Source organism: Ixodes scapularis, unplaced genomic scaffold (genome assembly GCF_016920785.2).
Source record: "Ixodes scapularis isolate PalLabHiFi unplaced genomic scaffold, ASM1692078v2 PGA_scaffold44__24_contigs__length_19508400, whole genome shotgun sequence".
Classification (NCBI taxonomy): Eukaryota; Metazoa; Arthropoda; class Arachnida; order Ixodida; family Ixodidae; genus Ixodes; species Ixodes scapularis.
In genome coordinates, this window is record NW_024609873.1 from 274648 (window position 1) to 289114 (window position 14467).

General features: G+C 46.4%; 2 protein-coding genes across 2 annotated transcripts in view; one reads left to right on the forward strand and one right to left on the reverse strand.

Annotated features, from left to right (window-relative positions):
• The window catches only part of LOC121837504 (zinc finger MYND domain-containing protein 11-like), a 102564-nt gene extending 92625 nt beyond the window's left edge, over positions 1-9939 (reverse strand). The window contains exon 1 of the mRNA XM_042293106.1: positions 9872-9939. The gene's annotated coding sequence lies outside the window, so the exon portion shown is untranslated. The remainder of the gene's footprint in view (positions 1-9871) is intronic.
• Positions 9940-11160: 1221 nt separating this feature from the next.
• LOC121837505 (ATP synthase subunit b, mitochondrial-like) lies at positions 11161-12808 on the forward strand. Its single transcript, XM_042293107.1, has 2 exons — positions 11161-11894; positions 12453-12808. The coding sequence occupies exons 1-2, from the start codon at positions 11412-11414 to the stop codon at positions 12762-12764; spliced, it is 795 nt and encodes a 264-aa protein (XP_042149041.1). The 5' UTR covers positions 11161-11411; the 3' UTR covers positions 12765-12808.
• Positions 12809-14467: the final 1659 nt, after the last annotated feature.

Here is a 14467-nt window from a genome sequence, read left to right on the forward strand (position 1 = left end):
TGAGCTCTTTCTTATTTCACGCTGTTTGAAACGTCAACATGGGAGAAAAACAAGATCACCACATTCCAGAAGAGGAAGGACATATATTCGTTCTAAATAAACGTTTGTGGGCGTTTCGATTTTATATATCCATATTGTTCTAGATGCTTCACCCCCCCCCCCCCCCCCCCCAATTCTGTTGCCCCCCCACCTCAGAAATACTTCCGACGCCACTGCTCAGAATAACATTTAAATGAAAAATGTTCAATTAAAAAGACAAAAATAAAAACCAGTTGAAACTGTGTTTTGTGTAGGCGCGTGAGGAGTCTGTAGTAATCGTATCTGCCTTTTCGATCGAGAGAACAAATAATACGAACGTTTTCTTTATTCTTTCTTTAAACCAGCGTCAAAAAAGTTTCGTTTCTCGGGGTTGATCACGTGCTTGCGTGTTCATACATCGGCAATCGTTTCGCACAAATTAATTGGCACTTAAATCGTTTTAAATACGCGTGTAGGAGACGGATCAATTAATATTTCACGCATGCGATATAAGTGCATCATAAGGGTGACACGCCTACAAAGTTCGCAGAGAATCGACGAAAATGCCGCGTTTGGAAAATTATATAAATACATATAGCGCCATTAACAACCAATATTATTTGGAACATTTCTTACCGGCGTTCATATATTGTTTCTAAACATTTCTATATAGACCCTAATATTATCACTAAAATTATTGACTAGAAAACATGACCAATCCGAAAATGCACAAATCCACAACTTTCTTTTTTTCTTAAAAAGGGGAGGGGGGGGGGCGAAAATTTTCATGAGTTGTTGATTCCATACGTTTGGTAATGCCATAAAAATAGTAAATGAACTCAAAATGTTCATCAGCCGCCTTTTGTTAAACCTTATCTAAAATGACCCTTGAGTAAAACAAATTTAACATACGACAAGCGAAGCAGTTGACGACCTTATTGTTTTAATATACGATATATGAGTGTTTTAATATATGATATTTTTTTTTAGGTACTTTAATTAAAAACCAGGGGCCGAACTATAATTATAACCAAAGAAGGCTAAGTGGCTAACCTATATCAGTGAGCAAACTTTCCGAGACCATCGAGCAAACCGAGATGCTCCGACAGGTCGGCAGCTTCTCCTAGCACATCGGTGCAAAGCGGAGAAACTCGGCGCGCGCGCGCGCGCGCGCGCCAGTGGGTAGCAGAGAAGCCCGACGCGAAAAATCGCAGGATTCCGAAGACATTAATTATTTTCGCATGTTTCGAATTTCGAACGATTTTCGATTGCTTTTTCGCTGGTGTCAAAGCTGAGAATCTTACGTGCCGAACCAAAGAAGGACCAGGCCAATGGCACGCCCCAGCGGAGAACTGGGGGTTCGTTTCGACCACCTGGGGATCTTTCGACGAGCAACCGAAAACTCGTTTATACACGGCGATTCCTGGAGGCCGGGATTCGAACCCGCCAACTGGGGATGTGTAGGCCGGCGCTATGCCTCGGAGCCACACAGCGGTTTTTCGTTTATGTGTTCCAGTTAACTATCACCGTATCAAAAACAACAACAACAAAAAATGAATTTGACAACGGCATTGGCTCTCCTTCGAGTTGTTTGTTGGGGTTGTGTGGTGACAGACAAAGCTGAAGCTGCAATTACATAAAAGCAATCGGACCGGGTACGGGCTCAGGTTTATAAAACCTGTCAGACCTTGTCTGTACCGAGGAGGCTTGGGCCTAGATATTTCAACAAAGACAGTGCTGACACCGACAGGCATATACGGGTTTCGACAGATTTATTGACCCTTTTTATGCGGTATTGAGTCTTGAGAGCGGGCTGCGAACAGCGACGCGGATGTTCACGGTCTCCCTCGCCCTGGGGGATTCCCTCGTCGAGTTGTTCAAACGCGGCATCAAACGGAAGCAACTGAGTTCGGCGTCGCCGCCATTTTCTCCGGAGATCAAACTGCCGCAAAAATGGCCCCATTTTTCATTTGGAATGCGGGGCTCGTCACCCTGTACTATGAGGGAGTTTTCGTAGATGGTTCTGGCTGTCCCGCAACGCCCTCCGGAACCATACCCGGAACTCTACAGTCAAGGCCATCGGCGCGCAGGCGCAGCAGTGACTTCTTCGTTGCGGAGGGCGGTGGTGGTTGGGGAGGGAAGGGGGGGACGAGGTTTACGAAAACTCCCCATTTCTCATTACAATGGACAGCAACAGACGCTACGACTTTGCGCTCAGAGCTACGGATTGGCTGCGGCAGCTCATAGCGACCGTCGCTGTACATCGTTAGGCGAGAGTCAGGGAGTCGCCACTAAACGCACTCGACGGCATGCTTCGTCTTCTTCGGTGCATGAAAAAAAAAAAAAAAAGAGGAACCAGGTGCTACAACGAGTGTAGTGCACCGACCCAGGTCGGCTGCAAATCCCGCCGTAAAAGTCGTGTCGATCGTTCAAGTTGTAGCCCGCTGATGCGGTGATGAGCGACGACACTCGTGCTTCCAATGACGACGAGCGAAACAGTTGGCGACAAGGATGCTCGACCCAGAGCAGCTGGTGCGAGATTAGCAACGCATCGAGCGCACTTGCAGAGTTCTTCTCGAAAGCTCATTTCATAGAAGAGCGGCACAATAAAATATTTAACTTTTTTTTTTTTTTTCATTTGGGGCGCTTGATCTCAATTATGTCGTATTCCAAATAGCCTCGATATATTTAGGGGGAAATTCTTAATTAATTATACTTCAATAAAATGTTCCTCGTGAATTCAGTGGAGAAACTAAGCGCTACAATATTTGCTTTTTTTTTTTTTGTGCAGGTTTAGTTTTAAACACATTATGTGTGATACGGAAGAATTAGCAATATATATTTTGGACATTATCTGGTCACAGAGAGATCTAAACCAGTAGCGATATAGCTTTCTTTTTTTCCTTTTTGTTTTTTCAATACTCAGGCTTTATAGGTCATTCGAGGGAAAAGGCACGCGAGATGAGACAGAAAAGAAAAAAAAAAAAACTGACACAGTAAGAATACAAAGTAAGCAATTTTTTTTTTTTTTTAAATAATGCGTCCGGCATGTAAGCACAGGGGTTACAAGTTACAAGACGGTTTTACTCAGACGATGTTTCGATGTATGCTGACGTTTGACAATGACGTATGCCGACTTTAAAATTATGGTCAACTCATACACAAATGTATAAGGGGTGAATGAATTATTTAATTTTTAGTGAAGCGTTAGAATGATAAATTTGGTAGAAAACGCATAAACGAGATATTTTACGAGGGGTACTCCGGCGATTTCTTCATGGTCCCCGGTTTGCCTGAAAATTTGCTAAACACACCAACAAACATCGCCGAAATAGTACCCCAAATATTATGACTTTTTTTTTTTTTCTCGCTAAGTTATTGAATTTAAAAATTTTGGTCCTCACCGTGTTTTTCAAACTGAAAGTCTCTACTGGCCACAACGAAAAAGAGGACGCCAGCGGGAGTAGCTACCCTAGCGGGAGGCTCTTTGGAGTGTGGAATTTGTTTCCAACTGATTCCAAGCAGCTTCATCGTGTCAAACGAATGCTATGCAAGATCGCTCCAGCCCCCGCACAGCAGCACAAAACAAATGCTCGCTATAGTCACATTTTGTAGACGTCCTGCCCGACTGGCGAGCCTGCCGGCCACTGACGTCACGGCACTGAAAAGTTTTGAATGTGGGTCTTTTCATCATTTTTGTTTGTCGATTTCACAATAACTACTATGAATTTCGCGATATTGTACTAGATAGCACACCGGAAAAGGCAAAGGATTAAGAGAACATAGTTGGGGTAGCTAAAAAAAATCGCCGGAGTACTCATTCTAGGAAAGGAGGAAGGGATACAGTGGTTATCATAGACGAGACACTAGCGGTGCGATGGAAGTTACAACGTAGAAAACGTGCGCCACAATTTTGCAGAGCTTCGAGGTTAGCCAACAGCAGGGTGGAGGGAAAAAAATCAAGATGATTTTAAGCGTGGTATAAATCATGATTTAAATCAATGTCGTTTTACCATAGTACTGCCTCTTGCCCCAAGATCGACACTCAGCGCAAAGCTAATAGGCATCGGTACCTAGGACGCCAACTTAGTGTGGACATACTTGAAACGGAATTGTTTTGAACAGCCAACGGAACCCAACCATTCGCTCGATATGCCCCGAATATTTTTATTTCTCCCCAATGACTCATCACAAGGAACGCAGACTGGGAACTTAACCAGGAGGGACCCACCCTAGTTCGATATGAAAAGTTTGCATATGGCAAAACACACGAATGACGTAAAGAGCATTTTTGACATTTTTCACCCCGCAGAACACATCTGCTACCCCTCAAAATTTCCCAATATGCAGCTTTAGCAAGCTATACAGGTACTGGAATAAAGTTTGTTTGCATACATAGTGCTATCTAGTGAAAAACCCTAGCAGTTTTGACTACCTGCTGACCCATGACTCAGCAATCGTGTCCAATCGTTTGGTGGCAGGTACAATTCAAATCTCTTCTTCTTGGCCACAAGCCACAATGACTAGCAGCTCACCCCCTGTTCGTAGCTCAGATTCCGAAAGTAACAATCGTGTAGGAATTTATTCTGTTGGGTACCAATTCGCGACTCCAGCGACCTATAGGGGGCGCCCCCACCAAACAAACATGGCGGCTGAGTCCAGGTCGCGGCGGCTCGGCCGGGCCGCCTGAACAGGTGGCGCGTTCAATTTAACAGATTTTCTTTTGTTTAATGCCCAATTTTATAGGTATTTGAACTGAGACGGTTAAGTGTAGCCGGTGCAGATAAACTTGCAAGCATAGTTCTGTTTTGCCGGTGTTTTTTTGTCCTTTTCGTGTCAAACTTTCGTTTCGGAGATTTCGTTCAAAACCGAAACTATGGGCTCCGGAGAGACGGTAATATACTAATCAGTTTTGATCATCTAAGGAAAGCGGCGATGACTATAGAATTGTTCCACAGAGAGCAACTTTACAGCTAACTCGCATGCCTCGACCATGCGACTTATCTGTCCGCGAAATCGAGCTTTTGTGCGTATCCGCGTTTACAAAACAGCTCCAGTCTGCTCGGCCAACAACACAGGCTGCAGGAAAATTACGAAAATTAAGCAACCGCTTCTTGAGCCAAGGACCATGTTAACTTTCCGGCGCCCCACTAAGCAGCTGATACTCGTATTTCAATTCAGGTTTTAGTAGCAATCAAGAAGTCATTTTGACGAGCGGGTTATTACGTACTATGTCCCACTAAAGCGATATTAGTATATTCTTCGGGTTGAAATATGAGCTTAGTTGACTAGCTATAAGGTGAACTGCTGGATAAAAGTATAGTTGACAGACAGAGAGATACTACCTAAACTCAGCCATATAGTTCTAGCCGGCAGCACGAAGACAAACTGAAGAGAGTCTTCATCGGAAATTCACGCAGAACCTCTCTGCATTGAACTTTGCTTCGAATCCTGAACGGAGAAAATGAGTATTTTTTTGTGGCCGGTCAACCTGAGCATTGTAAACGGATATTGCTGTTGGCTTTGACGGGGGTATAATCTAAATATTGGGAGGCGCAATAGATCAAAATGCCGTGACAGCTTCTTACGTCGCGAAACTCGTCCCCCACTTTTTGAAAACGGATAATTTCCCTCATGAATCGTATGCAGCGAGCAGGTTTTCCCAAATCAAGTAATTGCGAAATCAGCCCAACTCCTTCAGTGTGGTCCAGAGGCTTTTTCGGCGAAAAGCAGCCAAGATGAATAGCCAACGCACAGACCGGCGTGGGTGGCTCAAACTTGAAGCCAACCGAACGCAACCAAACTCAAGAAAAACAGCTATCGAACCTTCCCATTCACTTGACTGCAGCATTGGTGTTTCCTCCAGTATCAGTTACCAAGCAGTCGTCACTTTGAATGTGATTCGAGACAGACAAGAAATCAAAAAGTTTTTCCGTGATTCCTCCCCATCCAAGAAATCGAAAGCACGCGACCGTGTGCTGTGGAGTAAACGGGCTTTCAAACGCGTAATAGAAGAAAAGAATCTACTGAGGCTTTACCACGCTAACGAACACTCAGGCAAACTCTAGAAATATTCGGACCTTCGTCAAATTACATCGTTCGCCACCGCGCCGACAACACGTCTCCGCGAAAGCCATCAGAGACGCGGAGGGGCGCGGAGCGACCTGGACCGGCTGGTTCCCGGTTTTCCCGCTTGGCGGCGTCCGTTTTGCTGGAGTCGCGAATAGACTTGATGATAGTTGTGGTGGCTGTAGTCTGGGTGGCACAAGATAATACACCCTGTGACATTCAGACCACAAAAAATGTGTGCACATTGTCTCCATAGGTCATCAAGCAGAAGAGAAGCATTCCAAAAAAATGATACCCACAATACATGGCTTCTTTTCACTGCTGGACATTTGAAGAGAGGTTAGCTAATACATAGACACTAACAAGACAGCAATGAGTGCCTACAGTCAGAGACAGATTATGAGTTCAGGGGAAACTCCTTCCACCCTTTTCCACTTGAGCAGAGCAAATGCTGGGGAGGAGGTCGCCTCCTCTACAGCATTCTGATCAAGTTTATGTGAAGCATCTATAATTTATCCTAACAGAAGAACAAAATGGGTGGCAGCAAGCTGGAACGATGCACAAAGGTCACAAAATTTGAAAACAGATCCGAGAAGAAAATTTCCCTTGAGCACATGCAGCGTGCACTGGATATGGCGGTAGATATTGAGTGCTGGCTTGGAGGAGACTTGCGGTGTGTCCTTTGACAATTACAACGTCCTCAGCATACAGCAGCCGTCCAACATGTGAGTGCCTAAGTCTGGACACACTCTGCATATGACATAAACTGGAATCGGTGAAGGCGAATGTTCCGAGCACACAGGCTTATTGGACCGGAAAAAAGAAATGGCATATCCGACTCCTTTACAGCGACAATTGTGTTCAGGTCCGAACTTAACCACACAAGTCAAAATATAGCTTATGGCCGAGTGCATCAGGAAAAATTTAACTAGGTTTTTGAAAAATGCATACAGTGAAATCCACTTATAACAATACCACATATAACGATATACCGCTTATAACGATCAGTTTATAGCGTTTCTAGAGTAGAAATGACCACTTTCTAGTTCAGATACAACGATAATCGGTTATAACGATTGCATTTCCGGGTTTTCTCATTATCGTTATAAGTGAATTGCGCTGTATAACCCAAAAAGACACACATTACCATACTTCATTTTACCCAGAATACATACGTTACCACAGACTACACGTCTAAAAGTTGAAATTTTGAATGGTGCGGGCTACCTAAAGTGCGGCACATACAAGGATTTGTTTCTCCAAGATCGTTCATCATGACAAGATGCGACACATTTTGTGAATGACAGCTTATGTTAATAATGACTTCTGTACGACAAGCATTTTTGCATGTTAATACAGCAAGCATTTTTCAACATGTGCCGTGTAGGATAATTTTTTCTATGCGGAGTATACTATAGCCTGCATAGAAAGGGGAAGCTCCTCCCACCCCTTTTTGAACAGAGTGAAGGCTGTAGAGGAGGTAACCTTCTCTCTAGCGTTCACTCTGCTCAAATGGAGAGAAGTGGAAGGAGTTTCCACTGAATTCTTAACCTGCAACTGACTATAGTCAGTGATTGCTGTCTCGTTAGTGTCCATGTATTAGCTAACCTCTCTTTCAGACTACAGCAAGATAAAGCCGGAAAAATATGGTAAGTTCTCAGAAATGCACTTAGCCCAGAACAATGTGTTAATTAACTCCTTGGGTTTGACAAAACATTGGCCTTACTAGAGATAAGCATTAGAAGAAAAAAAAAAGGGGGGCATCACAAAAGTACTGACCTGATGCTTCCCCGTGGCCTAATTTTTTGCTGCTACCACCGAGGGGGGATCTAATGGAGGTCACCATGCCACCGTTCAGTTCCAACAATCGACCAAGCAAGTCAATCTCATTGTTGCTGCAAGCGGCACTCTTACCAATGTGACACATCGCTCCTCGTCGGAGCTCCAGAGACAGAATACATGCCCATGACACAGATATATGGTGTCGAGGGCACTGCGGAAGCTATTGGGGAAATCATCAGCTATATTATGATGATAGGGAGAGATTTCCTGTTCAGTAGAATCGATCAAAAATGTATCTAAATTTATCATAGTTATTACTAACGGCAGATACGAATAGTTCTCGGCATTCATTTTATTCCCCGGAAGAGTCTACTTGCACGTGAAAAATTGTCGTCATGATTGTGGCATCAGTTTTGAGTTTTTCTCTACTGTGCATGTAGAAATCGGATGTCCATCAACGAAGCATTGCTACTCGTCATCGATTGCCCCTTTTTCTACCAGTGCTTGCTATAATCCCCTTCTGGGGAATAGTAGTTTTAAATAAATATATAAGTAATGTGCAGTTTTACCAAAGCTACAGGTAGAGGACGGTACCACCTGCAGTTAGACAGATGGGAAGGGAGGAAGCCTTCACAGAAATAGAGGCCTCGTCACTTTACGATGCCTCTGCCATCATGATTTTTAATATGTGGAGATGAAAACTAATTTCTCTCAATCGGCATCAAGCGGCTTAGCTTTACCAACAAGGTATAAAATATGTCGCATCACGACTCTCGATTGGGCTATTTGTCGTACGTGCGCCTTTTTCGTCCTCGTCTTGTTTGCGCTGTATTCATTGGTTTTAGGGTATACAACATAAGGCTAGACTGAAGGAACATATTTATGTCTAGTCTGGCCTGCAGTGATGCAAAATAAGCCAAGGCAAACAAGTATCTTCATGCTTGATATTTGGCATTAAGGTACCAAAACGTAATGCGCTTAAAGTTACAACTACTTGAGTTGAAATATAGTAAGGTTACACGAATAAAATCTGTGCACTGTGTCAGTAATAAACGCCCAGGATGATACCGAGTTTCATTGTTCGTGAACACAACACGCGCGCCGTCGTGTTTCAAATGGTGGAAAATATATGAGCCACGAGCACGATTTTATAGAACACTACTCGGGATAACATCTGTACGCAGTACATTTCGAAAGAAAAAAAAAGAAAAAAAAAATATTAATCTGTCGCAGACTAAACAAGCGGCAAGTGGTACGCGTTTAGCCGATGTAAATAAACGTCTTCGGAGGTTTATCTTACGGCAATTTCTGGACACTCTAGGAACGTAAAAAATATCGGGGCAAATAACTGCGATTCAACCCGAGGTACAACCCGAGAAAAAAAACAAAAAAACGACACCAAGTTGGATGTACAATGCGCAGAAAATACGCGGAATCCTTAATGTAACCCCTTCAACTAGAAGCCGTGTACACCGAATGCTTTGGAGGACCGTTCAGAGGACTTCGTGGTTCGGCGAAATGCGAGATCGGAGCCCCAACGATAGTCGCAAGCGGACCGATCGGGCAGTCCGAGGTGGGGTTAATACCTTCTTCTGGCCGCGGCTGTGCTAGCAAGAGTCGTTCTCGGCTGGAGGCCCCGCCTCCCAGCCTCACACTGAGGCCCCCCGCTGGAACAGCAGCGCGATCTTCCCTTGGGGGCTCGCCGTAGTGCCCCAAATGATTTCCGGGATCGCGGGCGAGTCGGATCTGTGCAGCGCTAGCACGCGACCGACTGTATCCAAGGGGTTTCTAGGGGCCCCCGATATCGGTGTGCGCGTTGCGCGTCAACGAACGGCGCAACAGCACTCGGCGACTCGACCAGGCGGGCAGTGCGTCGAGCGGCGCGATCCGACGGTCAGCGTGTTCGAGTACGGGCACGGTCAAGAGCGGTATCTCGATCCCGACGCAGTGCTCGCACTCGACCAGCTTCGACGTGCTTAGAAACGGGATGGTGACGACTTACGTATTTTTTGCCGAAGTCCAAATGGCGAAAGGTCCGCCAGCGAGCGAGCGAGCGCCGGAGTTCCGGACGTGCACAGGAACTGGTTACGTCACCAGATTGTGCAGCCCCGCCGCCACGTTGATTTTTCTTTTTTTCTTTTTTTTTTTTTTTTTTGCTTCTATTGGGGGAGTGCCAGCCAGCTCGGCGCTCGGCGGCAGCTTCGGGTGCATGCATCGTTGTGCGCATAATGTTCACGATGGGCAGGTATCAAGGGTCAAATCGGCCCTCTAGGGCTATCTTCGCTTGTTCGTTGGACACGGCAATACGTGACATTTTTGTCGCGTTTGCGAAGATATTGTGCTCTTCTGGGTGACTGGCTAGCAGGCGCGTGTACGGCAGCCTAGCACGTCACCCAGGGTGCAAGTAAAATATTATTTTAATATTACTATTGAATTTCTTGGTAATATCATCGGCAAGGAAAGGTTACAACATAATAAATTACATGACAACATCATTTGAGAAATAAATTGTTGTTCATGCTCATTTGAAAGCGGACGTCTCGCGCGGCAAAGAACAACAAAAAAAAATATATGTGCCTTTTATTAAGGAAGCAAGTCCTTCCTGAATTATTTCCATACTGCAAATAAACTACCAAGGCTACCAAGCTGCATATCTGATAAAATAAGAACAAGACCGAGCGCCGATCACCGCTTGGGCACGTAAAGGACCTTTTCTGAGTCTTTTGAGATATGGATAGCCAAACCTAAACAACGCCAAAATATAGATGTCTCGCAGCTTCTTCCAGAATGGTATGGGAGCTCCCAAACACATTCCAAGTCACACAGAGCAATGTCATACGGGACCTAGGAAGAGCTGTTTCCAGGGTCACTCCAGAATCTACCTAGCAGCAGAGGCGCGGTGTTTTCTGTTTTCGCACAACGCGCCACGATGTTCTTGAATCTCACTGTGAAAGTTCGGTGCCAATGATTGCATGTGGCTTTAATTATTCCGCAAATGACCTGCATTCTGCTGACCGCGAATGCAGTTTGATTGATGGAAGTTCAGCGTCGACTTGAAATAAGCGGTTGCACTGCGGCAGGGCCCTTCTAGAGGAGGCGGATTAGAAGGATCGGTCGAGTCCGGTGCCGCCGGTGCCTTCCAAGTCGCTAAACGGCTGAACTTTCATCGAGGTTGTAAACTTTAATATTCCACAGAGGTGTGCAGCGCAAGGGGCACAGATGGCGCAGCACAACATCTCAATACGCATTGGCTGAAGGCTCACGAAAACTTGATCTATCTATTCATCCCACACATTTATTTATTTATTAATAATAAAAATAAACAAGGAACAGGCTCAGAACAACAATAATACTAACATTATTATAATGACCATTGATAATTTGAAATAGACAAATAAATCCCTAGTCGGAGTTTGGCAAGTGAAGCAAGTGGCATTGTGGGCGCATCACCCCTTCAGAGGACGTTTGGGGCAAAGCGGTTCTGTAGTTTTTCGGGGGCCAATTTTCCTGCTCGCGTGTCCTTCAACGACGTCCAAAGAAGCATGCTGCGCGTTTTAGCTTTCAAGCAGCTCCCAAGGATCTCCCGCACGCTTCAGCTCGTCCCAACAGTGGGTACCGTGCGCTGCACGGGCACGCAGTCCCTGACGAAAGATGGCCGCGAGATCCTGCACCTCCCCAACGAGCCGCCCGAGCGCGACCTGGTCAACTTCCCGCGCCTCAAGAGGCCCCTGCTCCCGGGCAAGGTCCGCATGGGCGTCTTCCCCGAAGAGTGGTTCGAGTTCTTCTACAAGAAGACTGGCGTGACCGGGCCGTACCTCTTCGGCACTGGCCTGCTCACCTACCTCTACTCCAAGGAGATCCTCATCATGGAACACGAGTTCTACGCGGGGATCACGCTCGTCATCATGGTCGTGTACATCGTCAAGAAACTAGGGCCGGGCATCAGCGCGTACCTGGACAAGGAGGTGGACAAGGAGGAGGCTGACCTGGACTCGTTCCGACAGGGCAACATCGACGGCCTCCAGGTAAAGCCCCTCGATGCGTTTCTGGTTGTCTCGCAAGTAGCGTCAAATGTGCCACTGCACGACGCCCGTGTCTCATGCGGCCTTGGAAGCGAAGGACGGCAGAGATCTGGATGAGCATCTTACCGGTGTGCGGTCGTGTATTACTATTGCGTGATGCACGCTAGGGACCTCCGGCTACCCGTGGTACTGCTCTGGCCCCATTGCTCATCTACAGCCGAGACACCAGACGCACACTGGGGCTTATGAATAAAGTTTGGTTCACACGCTTGCGACTGCTTACAACCGGAGAGGCGAAAAACCGGTTTTAAGCCTTCTGCGACTGCTTACGGCCATATGTGTAGAAGTTTTAAACAGTTGCGAGACTTAAAACCAGTTCCTACGCTCCAGTCAGAAGCGTGTGATCCAGCTTTAACTTCCCGCCGTCTAAGCAAATGCATGCCACCATTTTTTTTAGTGGCAGCAGAGCACTCGCTTGTGGCACACGTCTCACCCTTGTGCACAACGGTAGACATTGGCGTAACACAAAGCGTGAATTTGATCGAGAGGCTTTACTTCCAGGAAGCCATCAAGAACGAGGAGCGGTCCCAGTGGCAGGCCCAGGGCCAGCACATGCTGTTCGAGGCCAAGCGGGAAAATGTCCAGCTTCAGCTCGAGGCCGAGTTCCGCAAAAGGCAGATGACTGTGTACAACGAGGTGAAGCGGCGGCTCGACTACCACCTTGAGGTGCAGAACATCACGCGGCGCATGCAGCAGAAGCACATGGTGGACTGGATCGTGAACAACGTCGTGAAGAGCATCACGCCGCAGCAGGAGAAGGACACTCTGCAGAAGTGCATCGCCGACCTCAAGGGCCTTGCAGCGACTGCCTGAGCGAGCCACGCCCCATTTAAATAAAGTCCGTAGTAGTCCCTGGCCACCAGTCTCTGCTACATTGCACCAAGCGCCCTATAGAGCCCTAGTCATACACCATACAAAACACAATGTTCGCTGCAGAAGCAATGACAGTATTACCTAGGGACATGCCTCAAGTGCCTTCGAAGCAAGTTTTCTTCATAAATATGTACACTTTGAACTAGAACAATTTTTGTAGAAGCAATGTTGCAGGACCTTCATTCAAGGAGGAAACATGCCTCGAATGGTATCTGCAGGAATGACCCCAGAGTCGACATCCTTTTCCCAAGCTTGACACAATTCGGTATCTCATGCCAACTGCAATTGTAGCAACAGTGGCACAGGACACACTGGTTTTGTGCTTGCTCGAGGTGCAGCTTGTTATGTGCGCCACTGTTGGCTTGCCGCAAGTAGTTTCGCAGTCCTGGCTTCATGGATCACCCCAACGAACGCATGGCCAACCATGGCAGTTCAGGCCTTTCTTTGGCCTTGGGTCTAGGGTGGTTATAGCGGCATTTCTAATTACCAGATTTTCTGGACTACAAGTTGTGCCCTTCTGTGAACGGCCACTTGCCCGAAAAAGCTGGCATATAAGTTGCGAGTTTTTGCACAGGGTGTGGCCCTAAGAACAGACTTGGCACACCCTGCAAACTTTGAATTTTATATCAAATTGAGCATGCAAACACTCGCAACAAGTTTTATGTAATTTTTGTTTTTAGACTCGACTAAGGGTTTTGCGTCCTGTAGCGACGCGTCATCTGCACACTGGTTTGAGGACTTGCACCTAGATGGCACAATGAACACAAAAATGCCATAGTAAAGGCTGGTGATAAGCGGGATAATTGCAATAGCTGTGCAACAATTTCAGTGCTTTGCTTAAATAATTTGGGAGTTGGGTGTCCCCACCTTTCTGAAGTAAGGAACAAAAAACCGCTTCTGCCTGCATGTCCTAGTTTTTATTTTAAAAATGGACAAGAATTAAGGTTTTCGGCACCTCTCAACTCCTTCACCAACTTCCGAGTCACGTGCGTTGTGACGTCAATCGGGGTCGCGCAAGGTTCCGGTGAAGCTCTCTCTCTAGAGCCATCGGTGAGCAGCGAGAACTCATCCGCTCACGACCGCGTGACCATGTGCTGGCCAGCGCAGTGCGAACAATATGGTGAAAGAAGGAAAGTCTCGTCCGGGTCCGGCCATCCCAGTCTGGGTCTGCCCACGTCCCCCTTCGGCTCCTGGCGGCTGTTCGAGGTAGCAGATAGAGCTTACGGTTTTGTGGGACTAAGATAGATGGCACCTCTAAAACAACGTATAATAAACGCTTTGTTGATGATGCCAGGTTTTTGACGCTAGAGCACTATATAGCTCCTATGGAGCAGAGTAGCGCAATCCTTTGATCCGCGTGTTTCGCCGGCAACATGGTCGACAGAGCAGCGCGGTGCGAGTCACGTGGTACTCAAGGTTCCAGGAGGCGGCCGGCTCGTTCTATGGGAGAATACATGGAGATCGACTCAACACGGCTGATTAAAGTATAAACGCCAAGTTCACACTTTTCGAAACTGCTCTGTCGTGAAGTTGGTAAAGCACTAAACACTTTATCAAAGTTTTCATAACATTAGATGTGTGTGAAAATTTTGAAAAGGCAATTTCCAAGGCAATGGCGTTTGAAGCAGACGATTTTTATATGC

What these genes read in the sequence shown, in the direction of transcription:
- LOC121837505 (XM_042293107.1), top strand. Translation starts at nt 11,412, where the DNA reads ATGCTGCGCGTTTTAGCTTTCAAGCAGCTCCCAAGGATCTCCCGCACG. An exon ending in GCAACATCGACGGCCTCCAG is followed by an intron (nt 11,895 to 12,452) that starts GTAAAGCCCCTC and finishes CTTTACTTCCAG; the next exon opens with GAAGCCATCAAGAACGAGGA.